Source organism: Pseudophryne corroboree, chromosome 1 (assembly GCF_028390025.1).
Source record: "Pseudophryne corroboree isolate aPseCor3 chromosome 1, aPseCor3.hap2, whole genome shotgun sequence".
In the NCBI taxonomy this organism is placed as follows: Eukaryota; Metazoa; Chordata; class Amphibia; order Anura; family Myobatrachidae; genus Pseudophryne; species Pseudophryne corroboree.
The window spans coordinates 1,055,446,913-1,055,464,523 of NC_086444.1; the positions used below are offsets into that span (position 1 = coordinate 1,055,446,913).

General features: G+C 45.2%; 1 protein-coding gene across 2 annotated transcripts in view; it reads left to right on the forward strand.

Moving 5' to 3' along the window:
- The window catches only part of LONRF1 (LON peptidase N-terminal domain and ring finger 1), a 44,913-nt gene extending 32,995 nt beyond the window's left edge, over positions 1 to 11,918 (forward strand). For both annotated transcript variants that reach the window (XM_063920870.1, XM_063920871.1), the window contains exons 7-12: positions 9 to 123; positions 6,001 to 6,122; positions 8,086 to 8,244; positions 8,815 to 8,977; positions 9,312 to 9,461; positions 11,473 to 11,918. In XM_063920870.1, the coding sequence (XP_063776940.1) occupies positions 9 to 123; positions 6,001 to 6,122; positions 8,086 to 8,244; positions 8,815 to 8,977; positions 9,312 to 9,461; positions 11,473 to 11,631 (868 nt within the window). In that variant the 3' untranslated portion in view covers positions 11,632 to 11,918. The remainder of the gene's footprint in view (positions 1 to 8; positions 124 to 6,000; positions 6,123 to 8,085; positions 8,245 to 8,814; positions 8,978 to 9,311; positions 9,462 to 11,472) is intronic.
- The last annotated feature ends 5,693 nt before the right edge of the window (positions 11,919 to 17,611 follow it).

Consider the following 17,611-nt stretch of genomic DNA (forward strand, 5'->3'; position numbering starts at 1 on the left):
GATTTCAGGTTATTCTATGAGCCAGTAACCACGCCTTGTGGCCATACATTCTGCAAGAAGTGCTTGGAACGCTGCCTGGATCACACGCCTCAGTGTCCCTTATGTAAACAAAGTTTAACAGAGGTGAGTTTTATTTATATAAAATATATTTCTCTATCGTCCTAGTGGATGCTGGGGTTCCTGAAAGGACCATGGGGAATAGCGGCTCCGCAGGAGACAGGGCACAAAAAGTAAAGCTTTCCGATCAGGTGGTGTGCACTGGCTCCTCCCCCTATGACCCTCCTCCAAGCCTCAGTTAGATTTTTGTGCCCGGCCGAGAAGGGTGCAATCTAGGTGGCTCTCCTAAAGAGCTGCTTAGAGAAAGTTTAGCTTAGGTTTTTTATTTTACAGTGAGTCCTGCTGGCAACAGGATCACTGCAACGAGGGACTTAGGGGAGAAGAAGTGAACTCACCTGCGTGCAGGATGGATTGGCTTCTTGGCTACTGGACATCAGCTCCAGAGGGACGATCACAGGTACAGCCTGGATGGTCACCGGAGCCTCGCCGCCGGCCCCCTTGCAGATGCTGAAACATGAAGAGGTCCAGAATCGGCGGCAGAAGACTCCTCAGTCTTCTTAAGGTAGCGCACAGCACTGCAGCTGTGCGCCATTTTCCTCTCAGCACACTTCACACGGCAGTCACTGAGGGTGCAGGGCGCTGGGAGGGGAGCGCCCTGGGAGGCAAATGAAAACCTATTTGGCTAAAAAATACCTCACATATAGCCTCCGGGGGCTATATGGAGATATTTAACCCCTGCCAGAATACACTAAAGAGCGGGAGACGAGCCCGCCGAAAAAGGGGCGGGGCCTATCTCCTCAGCACACAGCGCCATTTTCCTTACACAGCTCCGCTGGTCAGGACGGCTCCCAGGTCTCTCCCCTGCACTGCACTACAGAAACAGGGTAAAACAAGAGAGGGGGGGCAAAATAGTGGCAAAAATTATATTATAAAAGCAGCTATACAGGGAGCACTTATTATAAGGCTATCCCTGTCATATATAGCGCTTTTGGTGTGTGCTGGCAAACTCTCCCTCTGTCTCCCCAAAGGGCTAGTGGGGTCCTGTCTTCGTTAAGAGCATTCCCTGTGTGTCTGCTGTGTGTCGGTACGTGTGTGTCGACATGTATGAGGACGATATTGGTGTGGAGGCGGAGCAATTGCCAAATATGGGGATGTCACCTCCTAGGGGGTCGACACCAGAATGGATGCCTTTATTTATGGAATTACGGGATAGTGTCAACACGCTAAAGCAGTCGTTTGACGACATGAGACGGCCGGACAATCAGTTAGTGCCTGTCCAGGCGCCTCAAACACAGTCAGGGGCTGTAAAACGCCCTTTGCCTCAGTCGGTCGACACAGACCCAGACACAGGCACTGATTCCAGTGGCGACGGTGACGAATCAACCGTATTTTCCAGTAGGGCCACACGTTATATGATTTTGGCAATGAAGGAGGCGTTACATTTAGCTGATACTACAGGTACCACTAAACAGGGTATTATGTGGGGTGTGAAAAAACTACCTATAGTTTTTCCTGAATCAGAAGAACTAAATGATGTATGTGATGAAGCGTGGGTTGCCCCCGATAAAAAGATGCTAATTTCAAAGAAGTTATTGGCTTTATACCCTTTCCCGCCAGAGGTTAGGGCGCGCTGGGAAACACCTCCTAGGGTGGACAAGGCGCTCACACGCTTATCTAAACAAGTGGCGTTACCCTCTCCTGAGACGGCCGCACTTAAAGATCCAGCAGATAGGAGGATGGAAAATATCCAAAAAAGTATATACACACATACAGGTGTTATACTACGACCAGCTATAGCGACAGCCTGGATGTGCAGTGCTGGAGTAGCTTGGTCAGAGTCCCTGATTGAAAATATTGATACCCTGGATAGGGACAATGTTTTACTGTCTTTAGAGCAAATAAAGGATGCATTTCTTTATATGCGTGATGCACAGAGGGATATCTGCACACTGGCATCACGGGTAAGTGCTATGTCCATTTCGGCCAGAAGAAGTTTATGGACGCGACAGTGGTCAGGCGATGCGGACTCAAAACGGCATATGGAAGTTTTGCCGTATAAAGGGGAGGAGTTATTTGGAGTCGGTCTATCAGATTTGGTGGCCACGGCTACAGCCGGGAAATCCACCTTTTTACCTCAAGCTACTCCCCAACAGAAAAAGACACCGACTTTTCAACCGCAGCCCTTTCGTTCCTTTAAAAACAAGAGAGCAAAGGGATATTCATATCTGCCACGAGGCAGAGGAAGGGGGAAGAGACACCAACAGGCAGCTCCTTCCCAGGAACAGAAGCCCTCCCCCGCTTCTACAAAAGCCTCAGCATGACGCTGGGGCTTCTCAAGCGGACTCGGGGGCGGTGGGCGGTCGTCTCAAGAATTTCAGCGCGCAGTGGGCTCACTCGCAGGTAGATCCCTGGATCCTGCAGATAATATCTCAGGGGTACAGGTTGGAACTAGAGACAGATCCGCCTCGCCGTTTCCTGAAGTCTGCTTTACCAACGTCCCCCTCCGAAAGGGAGACGGTTTTGGAAGCCATTCACAAGCTGTACTCTCAGCAGGTGATAGTCAAGGTACCTCTTCTACAACAGGGAAAGGGGTATTATTCCACTCTATTTGTGGTACCGAAGCCGGACGGCTCGGTAAGACCTATTCTAAATCTGAAGTCCTTGAACCTGTACATAAAGAAGTTCAAGTTCAAAATGGAGTCACTCAGAGCAGTGATAGCGAACCTGGAAGAAGGGGACTTTATGGTGTCCTTGGACATCAAGGATGCGTACCTCCACGTTCCAATTTACCCCTCACACCAGGGGTACCTCAGGTTCGTTGTACAAAACTGTCACTATCAGTTTCAGACGCTGCCGTTCGGATTGTCCACGGCACCTCGGATCTTTACAAAGGTAATGGCCGAGATGATGATTCTTCTTCGAAGAAAAGGCGTATTAATTATCCCATACTTGGACGATCTCCTAATAAGGGCAAGGTCCAGAGAACAGCTAGAGATGGGATTAGCACTGTCTCAAGAAGTGCTAAAACAGCACGGCTGGATTCTGAATATTCCAAAATCCCAGTTAATGCCGACAACTCGTCTGCTGTTCCTAGGGATGATTCTGGACACGGTTCAGAAAAAGGTTTTTCTCCCGGAGGAAAAAGCCAAGGAGTTATCCGAGCTTGTCAGGAACCTCCTAAAAACAGGAAAGGTGTCTGTACATCAATGCACAAGAGTCCTGGGAAAAATGGTGGCTTCTTACGAAGCAATTCCATTCGGCAGATTCCATGCACGAATTTTCCAGAGGGATCTGTTGGACAAATGGTCAGGGTCGCATCTTCAGATGCACCAGCGGATAACCCTGTCTCCAAGGACAAGGGTATCTCTTCTGTGGTGGTTGCAGAGTGCTCATCTATTGGAGGGCCGCAGATTCGGCATACAGGATTGGATCCTGGTGACCACGGACGCCAGCCTGAGAGGCTGGGGAGCAGTCACACAAGGAAGAAACTTCCAGGGAGTGTGGACGAGCCTGGAAACGTCTCTTCACATAAACATTCTGGAACTAAGAGCAATCTACAATGCTCTAAGCCAGGCAGAACCTCTGCTTCAAGGAAAACCGGTGTTGATCCAGTCGGACAACATCACGGCAGTCGCCCATGTAAACAGACAGGGCGGCACAAGAAGCAGGAGTGCAATGGCAGAAGCTGCAAGGATTCTTCGCTGGGCAGAGAATCATGTGATAGCACTGTCAGCAGTGTTCATCCCGGGAGTGGACAACTGGGAAGCAGACTTCCTCAGCAGACACGACCTTCACCCGGGAGAGTGGGGACTTCATCCGGAAGTCTTCCACATGCTGGTAACCCGTTGGGAAAGACCAATGGTGGACATGATGGCGTCTCGCCTCAACAAAAAACTGGACAGGTATTGCGCCAGGTCAAGAGATCCGCAGGCAATAGCTGTGGACGCGCTGGTAACGCCTTGGGTGTACCAGTCGGTGTATGTGTTTCCTCCTCTGCCTCTCATACCAAAAGTATTGAGAATTATACGGCAAAGAGGCGTAAGAACGATACTAGTGGTTCCGGATTGGCCAAGAAGGACTTGGTACCCGGAACTTCAAGAGATGATCACGGAAGATCCGTGGCCTCTACCTCTAAGGAGGGACTTGCTTCAGCAGGGTCCCTGTCTGTTTCAAGACTTACCGCGGCTGCGTTTGACGGCATGGCGGTTGAACGCCGGATCCTAAAGGAAAAAGGCATGCCGGAAGAAGTCATTCCTACTTTGATTAAAGCAAGGAAGGAAGTAACCGTGCAACACTATCACCGCATTTGGCGAAGATATGTTGCGAGGATCGGAGTGCTCCGACGGAGGAATTTCAACTGGGTCGATTCCTACATTTCCTGCAATCAGGATTGTCTATGGGTCTCAAATTGGGATCTATTAAGGTTCAAATTTCGGCCCTGTCGATTTTCTTTCAAAAAGAATTGGCTTCAGTTCCTGAAGTCCAGACTTTTGTTAAGGGAGTGCTGCATATACAGCCTCCTGTGGTGCCTCCAGTGGCACCGTGGGATCTCAATGTGGTTTTGGAATTTCTAAAATCTCATTGGTTTGAACCACTAAAAAAGGTGGATTTAAAATATCTCACATGGAAAGTGACCATGTTACTAGCCCTGGCTTCGGCCAGGAGAGTGTCAGAACTGGCAGCTTTATCTTACAAAAGCCCATATCTGATTTTCCATTCGGACAGGGCAGAACTGCGGACTCGTCCGCATTTTCTCCCTAAGGTGGTGTCCGCATTTCATCTGAACCAGCCTATTGTAGTGCCTGCGGCTACAAGTGACTTGGAGGACTCCAAGTTACTGGACGTTGTCAGAGCATTAAAAATATATATTGCAAGGACAGCTGGAGTCAGAAAATCTGACTCGTTGTTTATATTGTATGCACCCAACAAGATGGGTGCTCCTGCGTCTAAGCAGACGATTGCTCGTTGGATCTGTAGCACAATCCAACTTGCACATTCTGTGGCAGGCCTGCCACAGCCTAAATCTGTAAAGGCCCACTCCACAAGGAAGGTGGGCTCATCTTGGGCGGCTGCCCGAGGGGTCTCGGCATTACAACTTTGCCGAGCAGCTACGTGGTCAGGGGAGAACACGTTTGTAAAATTTTACAAATTTGATACTCTGGCTAAGGAGGACCTGGAGTTCTCTCATTCGGTGCTGCAGAGTCATCCGCACTCTCCCGCCCGTTTGGGAGCTTTGGTATAATCCCCATGGTCCATTCAGGAACCCCAGCATCCACTAGGACGATAGAGAAAATAAGAATTTACTTACCGATAATTCTATTTCTCGGAGTCTGTAGTGGATGCTGGGCGCCCATCCCAAGTGCGGATTATCTGCAATAATTGTACATAGTTATTGTTAACTAATTCGGGTTATTGTTTAGGAAGCCATCTTTCAGAGGCTCCTCTGTTATCATACTGTTAACTGGGTTTGATCACAAGTTGTACGGTGTGATTGGTGTGGCTGGTATGAGTCTTACCCGGGATTCAAAATTCCTCCCTTATTGTGTACGCTCGTCCGGGCACAGTACCTAACTGAGGCTTGGAGGAGGGTCATAGGGGGAGGAGCCAGTGCACACCACCTGATCGGAAAGCTTTACTTTTTGTGCCCTGTCTCCTGCGGAGCCGCTATTCCCCATGGTCCTTTCAGGAACCCCAGCATCCACTACGGACTCCGAGAAATAGAATTATCGGTAAGTAAATTCTTATTATTATTAGTATTAGTGTTTTTTTTTTTTTTTTTTTTTTTTTTTGCTGTTAATTTAAATCTTGCTGTGTTGGGTACAGGTACTATCAATTGTAGCTGTTCATGAATTCCAGCAGGTTTCCTAGATGCCTAATAACTGCAGTGCACCGTCCTACAATGCTCTGTTAATCTGTAATATCTGTATTTTTGTCTTGTTTTAGTACCTAGCGCACAGAATCTACAATGTAACCTACTTGTTGGAAGAGTTAATTAATCAGTATCTCCCTGAAGAGCTCTCGGAGAGGAAAAGGCTTCATGAAGAGGAAACATTTGAGCTATCCAAGTAATTATCTTTATATCTAAGATAAGCATTAAGGACTAGAGCAGTGGTTCTCAAACTTTTTTGAATCACGGCACCCCAGAGTATCAGATATTTTTTGCGGCACCCCTAGGCCAAAAGTTTCTTAAGAAATTTAGAAATAAATATTAAATGCAGTATATTGTGTTTATATGGCATCCATAGGTTTAATTGTGCAGTGAGGGACAAAATTTGCTTCTGTTTGTCCACATATTATGATTTGCAGCCACCAGCACTGGTTTTGCCGATTTTACATTGTCCATAAATAATTAGAATTTGTCCTGGACCACCAATCCAAGGCACCCCTGCAAGTGTCCCGAGGCACCCCAGTTTGAGAACCACTGGAATAGAGATGATGTGTTCTTGTTAAACTAAGAGTATTTCCGGTACAATAACCTTTGTAAATTGCATTACCAGCTAAAGAACATAGATTTTGTTACCTAATCCAACTGCATTTCTTTATGCCGCACTCGCCACTGGGGAGTTGATTTACTAAAGCTGGTGTTGTTGCCCCTAGCAACCAATCAGATTGTAGCTGTGATTTCTCTTACATCCTAGAAATAGAATGATTGGCTGCTATGGGCAACCCCACCACTTGTCATTTTTTGGAGCTTTAGTAAACCTACCCTAGGTGCTTCTCTGCACAAATATGCTTTATTATGTAGTTATTCCGTTGCTACCCTTGCTAGTTGTCTGTCTTGTTCTGGTTCTAAAGCAGAACTGTTTTTCAGAATGGTTACTTGATTATATTACTTTTTTTTTCTTTTTCTCATAGTTACTTTTGGTTACTATTTGCATTCATAAAATGACCCCTTGTGTTAACTGGGAGGAATCCATTTTTGTTAGAGCTTGTTTATTCTGGTCTTCTGGTGGTTCAGCAGTCTCTATCCCAAAATCTACACACACACACTATGGGGTTAATCTTTGACCTACAAGTATGTTTTTTGGATTGTGGGAGGAAACCAGAATACCCAGAGGAAACCCACGCAGCCAGGGGAGCATATACAAACTCAATACAGTTTAGGGCCATGGTGGGAATCAAACCCAAGACCTCCGTTCTGTGAGGCAGTAATCCTCACCATTACACCATTCATGATTATTACAGCTGTTTTGGGTGTAGTGTACAGTAGTCCACCTATTTTGGGCATGAACCTCACATAACTTAATGATTCATTATTGATTTTACCACAAAGTGCCTACATTAGTGATTGGAATCTGTCCTAAATACTGTATTTTATTTATTTATTTATTAACAGTTTTTATAGCGCACACATATTCCACAGCACTTTACAGGGAATATTTGGCCATTCCGATCAATCCCAGCCCCAGTGGACCTTACAATCCTATATTCCCTACTACATATACACGCATGCGCACACATTCATACTAAGGTTGATTTTGTAAGGAGCCAATTAACCTACCAGCATATATTTTGTATTGTGGGAGGAAACTGGAGTACTTGGTGGAAACCCATGCAAGCACAGGGAAAATATACAAGCTCCACACAGTTAGCGCCATGCTGGGAATCAAACCCATGACGTCAGTGCTGTGAGGCAGTAATGCAGTGCTGTGAGGCAGTAATGCTGGGCATTACACCGTCTGTGCTGCCCAAACTACTATATAAATGTATTTAATATTTTTAAACTGCGTTTGCCAAGTATGTGAGCATTTTTGCACTACATACTATAGCTATGTCATCAGTGATGACAGGAGGAGCTTAGGAGTGTGTGTGACAGTAATGTGTGATTGTTAGGACACAGCTGTGTGTGTGTGATAGGGTGCTGTCATGATGTGACTGAAATGGTAAAAGGAAAATGTTCTTCCTGCAGTCTAATCATATTAATGCAGGAAGGTTATGGTATTAAATGCATCTTGTTGGACTGTATTTTAAAGCAAGTGGCTTACTAGGATCTAAAACATTTTTCCCTTGTTTTTTTTCTTTAATTAGCTTAACAAAAAATGTGCCTATATTTGTATGCACAATGGCATATCCAACTGTGCCTTGTCCTCTTCACGTCTTTGAGCCACGATATCGACTGATGATTCGAAGATGCATGGAAACTGGAACAAAGCAATTCGGGATGTGTATTAGTGACCCAGAAAACAGGTACAGTTCTGTAACATAAATAACTGCTTTTCATGAAGTACTAAACTATATAGGGGAGATGTATCAAACATAGAATTTGACGGCAGATGAGAACCACTTGGCCCATCTAGTCTGCCCATGTACAGTACATGCACACACTTGCACACTAGGGTTCATTTTTGTTGGGAGCCAATTAACCTACCAGTATATATATTTTTTTTTTTGTTGGAGGAAACTGGAGTACCCGGAGGAAGCACCAACCAATCTGCTCCTGTCACTTTACAGGCTGTGTTTGAGAGAGGACAGGAAGCTGATTGGTTGGTACTTTAGCTCTATCCAAGGTAAAATACATCTCCCCAATGTGTGATGATGCATAACCGAATAATGATCCATTTATCCAAGATCTTCTGCTTGCATAATTATACCAATCTTGTGTAATAAATCTGTTCTTGTTGGGTAATTTATCACTTCAGCATAACTGCTTTCAAGCTACTTAATGATTTACTAGTAGAGAACCGTAAAACACATGTCTTGGATATCTCCGAAGTCCTTGGTGCAGATTATGTAACACTGTGGGTTTCCCTTTTTTAGCTTTGCAGATTATGGCTGCATGCTCGAAATCCGAAACGTTCATTTCCTGCCTGATGGCCGCTCTGTGGTTGATACAATTGGAGGGAAGAGGTTTTTCGTCTTAAAGCGTGGAATGCATGATGGCTATTGCACTGCAGATATTGAATACTTAACTGATACTCAGGTATGCAACGTTTTACTCTTACAGCCAACTGTGTAGCAGTATAAGAAAACCATTAGGCATTATACCATATCGTGCAGGCAGCTGTTTTAAGTAAAGCATTAGAGAGAATATCAGGTGCTTGTTTAAAACCCTTCCTTGTTCTCTACAAGATATGGGGACTCCATTTTTGCCTTGGGCAGCCAAAAGTTTCCTAGATAACTTGGCTTATACTAATATGGATTTGTGTCCAGAGCTAGCGAATAAATTTTAGCCCATTATTTTATGTAAAGAACATATTTCAATTGTCAAAATACAATATTAAAGAGTTGATCCCAGCTTGTAACTCCATGCATAGGTTGAGGAGGAAGAACTCCAGCAGCTCAGAGGTCTCCATGACGCGGTTTACGCCCAGGCCTGCCGCTGGTTCCAGAACCTGAGATACAAATTCCGCAGCCAAATTCTCTACCACTTTGGCTCCATGCCAGAGAGAGAGGACAACATACAGGTGGGTTTATAACCAGTCTTGCCCTCCAGGGGTGCACCAATGTTCAGGCCCTCTCATTGTGAATGTTATTGCAGTGGAGTCTGGTAAAATAAATGTTGGTTCCAATTTTTATTAGGCTTAAAGCACTTCAGTGGAAATAGATGCTGATGTAGCATTCTAAAGAAATGTTATGTTCTGTGTTCTTTCATTGTGTTCATAACTTGGGCTGTGAATGGCTTATGTGTACAATGCCGACACACACAAATTCCCCAATGGCATGACATGGGCCCTCATTCCGAGTTGTTCGCTCGCTAGCTGCTTTTAGCAGCATTGCGCACGCTAGGCCGCCGCCCTCTGGGAGTGTATCTTAGCTTAGCAGAATAGCGAACGAAAGATTAGCAGAACTGCTAATAAATATTTTCTTGCAGTTTCTGAGTAGCTCCAGACCTACTCCTAGATTGCGATCAGCTCAGTCCGTTTAATTCCTGGTTTGACGTCACAAACACGCCCTGCATTCGGCCAGCCACTCCCCCGTTTCTCCAGACACTCCACGTTTTTCCCTGACACGCCTGCGTTTTTTAGCACACTCCCGGAAAACGCTCAGTTACCACCCAGAAACGCCCCTTTCCTGTCAATCATTCACCGATCAGCAGTGCGACTGAAAAGCGCTGCAGGATCCACAGCAAATCTACTAAGTTTTTAGTTAAATAACTAAGCGCATGTGCCCTGCGTGCTTTGCGCATGCGCATTTAGCAACAAATCGCAGCATAGCGAAAATCGGCAACGAGCGAACAACTCTGAATGACCACCTTGGTGTTACGACCAGTGTTCCCCCTGTGATTTTTGCCTCATTTAAATCTATAATTACTGGGAAGACTGTTAGCCCTTTCTAGCATTGACTACAATTATGTATTCTGCATAAATGAGTCTAGAAAAGGGAGAGACAGGAAGTCTATAGCTTGCTGTCCTGCGTCCTCACAATTTCATATACCCCTTTTAGAAGGACACTGTGTGTGCAGTGATGGGTTGCAAAATAAATGGCATTACCCGGAAGTCTGTTCTGAGTGTGTTGCAGTCTTAAATATGAGCAGCTCTTAGGTGGCAACTCCTAGTCCATGCTGCTAAATGTAGTGTTGGAACCTGTAAATGAGCATCTTGAAAAGGGTTGGTACTGTTACTTTAAAAATAACGGTGGATGCTTTATTTTTGGCATCTGGGCTTTAGTACGTGATAATGCAATTTGCATAAGGCCAAAACCCCATTTGGTTATATGATCTTCGATGTAAAAGCCAGTACCAATAACTTGCACTGTACACACAGGATGGCAAAAAGGTGTGAGGCATGCATAGTGGGTGGAAAGTATGCAGATGGGAAGAGATCTGGAGAGTACAAGGAGACATAGAATACATTTAGTCTTATCTACTATGTATGTTTGAAGTAGGTGATGCTCTCCAATGTTGGTCTTCTGCCTGGTTTAATATGCAATGTTGGCCAATAAGTCTGTAAATCAGAGGTTCTCAAACTCGGTCCTCGGGAGCCCACACAGTGCATGTTTTGCAGGTAACCCAGCAGGTGCACAGGTGTATTAATTACTCACTGACACATTTTAAAAGGTCCACAGGTGGAGCTAATTATTTCACTTGCGATTCTGTGAGGAGACCTGCAAAACATGCACTGTGTGGGCCCCCGAGGACCGAGTTTGAGAACCTCTGCTGTAAATGGTTCTTTTGTGAAGTTTATCCACTAGATGGCACTGCAGATAATGGTCTTGATACTCTGTAACTAATATTTGTGCATGCAGACGTTGGCTCATGAAGCTCCCCACAGATACTTGCAATGGGGAATAACACTGTCTGTTTATAGACCTTTTATACACATGACCTTTCAGAGGGCTCTTTATTTATCTATGTACATATTTATTTTTTTATATACTACTCATAAGTGGAAACTACAGCCAGAGAATATCTGTTTCTAAGAAAAAATTTAAAGTTTTGTACATGTTCCTAAAACAAATCAAATCTCTTAATTTCAGGTTTCCCCAAGTGGGCCAGCATGGTGCTGGTGGCTTCTGGCTGTGTTACCTGTGGATCCCAGGTATCAGCTGTCTGTCCTTTCTATGAGATCTCTAAAAGAACGTCTCCTGAAAATCCAGCACATACTGACCTGTTTTTCTAGAGACCAATCCAAATGACTAACCGCCTGGAGCTTCCTCACAAGTCATCCACTACTGACTCTAATCACTGCTGGAGTCTTTGCCGTCTTTGCACATATGACATTAGCTTGAATTCATGCTCGGCATAATGTGTATTTCCACAAGGTGGAACTGCTTCCAATTGTACGAAAGAAGAGGGAAATAATATATCTTGCTTTCCTTTTTTAGATTACAGAATATGTATTGCACTATGTATAAAGTTGTTTGTTTGTATTATAAATAATGTAAATTATTTTAGTCTATTTTGAATAAAAGACTTAAGTGTGGGTGGTTGTATGGGGTCTTTTGTTCATCAGTGGACATAAGTGACTGGATCATAAGAACTCAATGCTCTGGGGATTCTCCTCTACCTGGTTCTGTTTGACTTAGCTATGCAGTATTTTGTATTAATGTCCATGATGTAACTGCTACAAAAGACCCTCCCCCAAACTCTGTATATCTAGGAGAGGATTAGCATCTTCCGCGATTTGCTGCCATTCCATGTTGGTGCTATTTATGTGTATATAGTTGTTTCCTACAGTAAATCCTTTGGAAGTTTGACAGCAAGTCTGTGTCCTAGAGACCATTTATGCTGAAGATCCATTATTTATGGTATAAAATACTTAAAAGATAATGATAAACTTAAGTGTATTCCACATTGTGAAAATGTGTCTGAATCATAATCTTTATGGCAACGTTTTCAATATTCCAGTGTGGAACAGGTACAGCCTGAACTGAGAGTATCTAATAAAAGCACAAGGGATTGGTCATGTGGCATATTTTCGTTAGATATAATTGGTGGGTCAATTTCATGCGTAATAGAAACATGGCTTTTCTGATTGCTGCATCAATATGGACCGTTTCAGCACTCCTAAGTGCAGACCACTTCTGATAGTTTTAGATATAATAGCAATGAACACAATAAAATCTTAAAATCTGCTTGAAAGAAGCTAGAGCTTTCCTGGAGTCTTCATAGCCCACTGGAGATGGACAAGACTCTCTGTTTCCATTGGTCCAACTTTATTCAGGAACTTCTTGTGACGGGTTAATGGCTTAAAAACCAATGTCAGACAGCAGCCATGGAAAATGACTCCCCATAGGAGTCCACCACATACCATAAAGTTAGAAACTGCCTCTGGAAGTAATGATGGCATGAGTTGTACAGAGGAAGCTATGGATTGGGTTTCCATGACAGAGCAGCAACAGTCATGTATATGATCACAATGTGCAATGACAAATGTTTGCTGAAGTGGTGGTGTAAAGCGTGCCAACATTGGCCTTACGGTGCTATGGCAATGTGAGCATTGAATCTAGAAACAGTAAATCTGCGTTTGCAGATGTGTACTGCCAACTGTGATGTTTGTAGAGCAGAAATAATGGATTTTGGTTATTTTACATGGTCTGTCCTGGGTCATAGTTATAGTGTAGGAAACCTTAATTCTGCAGTATACAATGACTAGAGAATCGTATGCTTCCAAATTTGACCAACCCTTTTGGGAATCTGCACGAGCATGCACAAAACAAAGGGGCAGATGTATTAAGCCTGGAGACCGCATAAGGAAGTGATAAACCAGTGATAAATGCACCAGCCAATCGGCTCCTATCTGTTATTTTACATATTGGAGCTGATTGGCTGGCTGGTACTGATTGGCACTTATCACTGGTTTATCACTTCCTTATGCCTTCTCCAGGTTAATACATCTGCCTCAAAGTCCACAAAAAAATTGTGCTTTGTGTGGAAATATGACTGACTGTGGAGTTGAGGTCTGGGCTCTGTGTTGGCCAAACCCCTTTGGGATAAAGTGGAATGTTAAGGGGGGTACTCACGGAGCGATCGCTGCTTAAAATCTAAGCAATCTGACTAGATTGCTTAGATTTTAAGCACGATCGCTCCGTGTGTAGCCCCCTCAGCGATAGCTATGCGCAGCCCCGCGCATCGCTATCGCTGCTGCTAGATTGGCCTGCATGCAGGCGAATCTAGCGGGTCGCTCACTTCACCCGCTGGGTGAAGTGAGCGGCCCCCCGTCTCCCCCCGCACGCTCAGCACAGATCGCGCTGTGCTGAGCGCCGGGAGAGATGTGTGCTGAGCGGTTCGCTCAGCACACATCTCTCTGCCATCGGCCAGTGAGTACTGGCCTTTACCTATGTGCCAGATCTTTTCACCCAGCATCAGATACGTATGCATTGCTAATTTTCTTGTGGCTGAATGAATGCAAAGTCCTGCAGCCCCATATTCCAGAATCTAGTAGAAAGCTTTCCGGAAGAGGTTTATTTGTTGTTTTTGTGTATTGTATGTATATTTTACGAATTGTCTTTTTTTTGTTTTCATGACCTTGAGGATTTTTGTGTGGTGTGAAAAACATTTGTTGCAGATTATGTATTTTATGATTTAAAGCATACTTGAATGTAAACAAATTCAGTGGGGGTTTTTTTTATATTACTTTACAAGAATTTTTCAATTTTATTAACTTATGTTTTGTGTGTAACTAATGCTGTTGCAGTAATAGAAAATAAAACTAAAAAAAATCAATTGCAGATAACTTTCTGCTAAATATAGTATTTGTTATGGAAATGCAAGTGTATATGTAAGCTTCGTGCAGAAGCAACAAAGTTCCATTTCTATAGGGCAGAGAAAATGTCTCGTTGCTCTGGTTGGTACAATGGTTCTTCATTCCCTTTTTTGGGATTTCATGGCCATACACTATTTTTCTGCAGCCCAAATATTGAGGTGTATTATAGGAGTGCATTTCAAATCCAAAAATCATGAGAACAAAAAAAAAAATCCAGTAAATCCAATTATCCACGAGAGGTGTGAGCTGCTGCGGCGTCGAAACGCTGGCAACAGCAAAACATCTCGCACCCTGTTCCCAGCCCAAATTTGCGCACTGTCCTATGGAGCTGCAAGCAGTTTTGTGTAAGTTCGGACTGCCATTAAGTGCAGCTATTGCCACATTAACTCGCACCAAAGAAGACATTGAAACGTAATTTGATTGATCTGCAACTTACTTAGAAACATGGGTGGTCATTCCGAGTTAATCGCAGCCAGCAACTTTTAGCTGCTGCTGCTGCGATCAACAGTCCACGCCTATGGGGGAGTGTATTTTAGCTTAGCAGGGCTGCGATCGCTTGTGCAGCCCTGCTAAGCTAAAAAGAGGATTTTGGTACTTACCGATAAATCCATTTCTCTGACGTCCTAAGTGGATGCTGGGGACTCCGTCAGGACCATGGGGAATAGCGGCTCCGCAGGAGACAAGGCACAAAAGTAAAGCTTTAGGATCAGGTGGTGTGCACTGGCTCCTCCCCCTATGACCCTCCTCCAAGCCTCAGTTAGGTTTTTGTGCCCGTCCGAGCAGGGTGCAATCTAGGTGGCTCTCTAAAGGAGCTGCTTAGAAAAAGTTTTTAGGTTTTTTATGTTCAGTGAGTCCTGCTGGCAACAGGCTCACTGCATCGAGGGACTTAGGGGAGAGAAGTTCAACTCACTTGCGTGCAGGATGGATTGGCTTCTTAGGCTACTGGACACCATTAGCTCCAGAGGGAGTCGGAACACAGGTCTCACCCTGGGGTTCGTCCCGGAGCCGCGCCGCCGACCCCCCTTGCAGATGCTGAAGATTGAAGGTCCAGAAACCGGCGGCAGAAGGCTTTTCAGTCTTCATGAAGGTAGCGCACAGCACTGCAGCTGTGCGCCATTGTTGTCACACACTTCACACCATAGGTCACGGAGGGTGCAGGGCGCTGCTGGGGGCGCCCTGGGCAGCAATGTATAATACCTTTTATGGCTAAAAAATACATCACATATAGCCCTTGAGGCTATATGGATGTATTAAACCCATGCCAGATATCTCAAACTCCGGGAGAAAAGCCCGCCGGAATAGGGGGCGGGGCTTATTCTCCTCAGCACACAGCGCCATTTTCCTGCTCAGCTCCGCTGTGAGGAAGGCTCCCAGGACTCTCCCCTGCACTGCACTACAGAAACAGGGTAAAACAGAGAGGGGGGGCACCTTTTTTGGCGATATTTTATATATTTAAGCTGCTATAAGGATACAACACTTATATAAGGTTGTTCCCATATATATTATAGCGCTTGGGTGTGTGCTGGCAAACTCTCCCTCCCCAAAGGGCTAGTGGGGTCCTGTCTTCTATCAGAGCATTCCCTGTGTGTCTGCTGTGTGTCGGTACGTGTGTCGACATGTATGAGGACGATGTTGGTGTGGAGGCAGAGCAATTGCCGATAATGGTGATGTCACCCCCCAGGGAGTCGACACCGGAATGGATGGCTTTGTTTATGGAATTACGTGATAATGTCAGCACATTACAGAAATCAGTTGACGACATGAGACGGCCGGAAAACCAGTTGGTACCTGCCCAGGCGTCTCAGACACCGTCAGGGGCTGTAAAACGCCCTTTACCTCAGTCGGTCGACACAGACCCAGACACGGACACTGAATCTAGTGTCGACGGTGAAGAAACAAACGTATTTTCAAGTAGGGCCACACGTTATATGATCACGGCAATGAAGGAGGCTTTGCATATCTCTGATACTGCAAGTACCACAAAAAATAAGAATTTACTTACCGATAATTCTATTTCTCGGAGTCCGTAGTGGATGCTGGGGTTCCTGAAAGGACCATGGGGAATAGCGGCTCCGCAGGAGACAGGGCACAAAAAGTAAAGCTTTAGGATCAGGTGGTGTGCACTGGCTCCTCCCCCTATGACCCTCCTCCAAGCCTCAGTTAGGATACTGTGCCCGGACGAGCGTACACAATAAGGAAGGATTTTGAATCCCGGGTAAGACTCATACCAGCCACACCAATCGCACTGTACAACCTGTGATCTGAACCCAGTTAACAGTATGATAACAGCGGAGCCTCTGAAAAGATGGCTCACAACAATAATAACCCGATTTTTGTAACTATGTACAAGTATTGCAGATAATCCGCACTTGGGATGGGCGCCCAGCATCCACTACGGACTCCGAGAAATAGAATTATCGGTAAGTAAATTCTTATTTTCTCTATCGTCCTAGTGGATGCTGGGGTTCCTGAAAGGACCATGGGGATAATACCAAAGCTCCCAAACGGGCGGGAGAGTGCGGATGACTCTGCAGCACCGAATGAGAGAACTCCAGGTCCTCCTTAGCCAGGGTATCAAATTTGTAGGATTTTACCAACGTGTTTGCCCCTGACTAAATAGCCGCTCGGCAAAGTTGTAAAGCCGAGACCCCTCGGGCAGCCGCCCAAGATAAGCCCACCTTCCTTGTGGAATGGGCATTTACATATTTTGGCTGTGGCAGGCCTGCCACAGAATGTGCAAGCTGAATTGTATGACACATCCAACTAGCAATAGTCTGCTTAGAAGCAAGAGCACCCAGTTTGTTGGGTGCATACAGGATAACAGCAAGTCAGTTTTCCTGACTCCAGCCGTCCTGGAACCTATATTTACAGGGCCCTGACAACATCTAGCAACCTGGAGTCCTCCAAGTCCCTAGTAGGCGCAAGGCACCAAAATAAGCTGGTTCAGGTGAAACACTGACACCACCTTAGGGAGAGAACTGGGGACGAGTCCGCAGCTCTGCCCTGTCCAAATGGACAACCAGATATGGGCTTTTTTGAGAAAAAAACCACCAATTTGACACTCGCCTGGTCCAGGCCAGGGCCAAGAGCATGGTCACTTTTCATGTGAGATGCTTCAAATCCACAGATTTGACTGGTTTTAAACCAATGTGATTTGAGGAATCCCAGAACTACGTTGAGATCCCACAGTGCCACTGGAGGCACAAAAGGGGGTTGTATATGCAATACTCCCTTGACAAACTTCTGGACTTCAGGAACTGAAGCCACTTCTTTCTGGAAGAAAATCGACAGGGCCGAAATTTGAACCTTAATGGACCCCAATTTGAGGCCCATAGACACTCCTGTTTGCAGGAAATGCAGGAATCGACCGAGTTGAAATTTCTTCGTGGGGCCTTTCTGGCCTCACACCA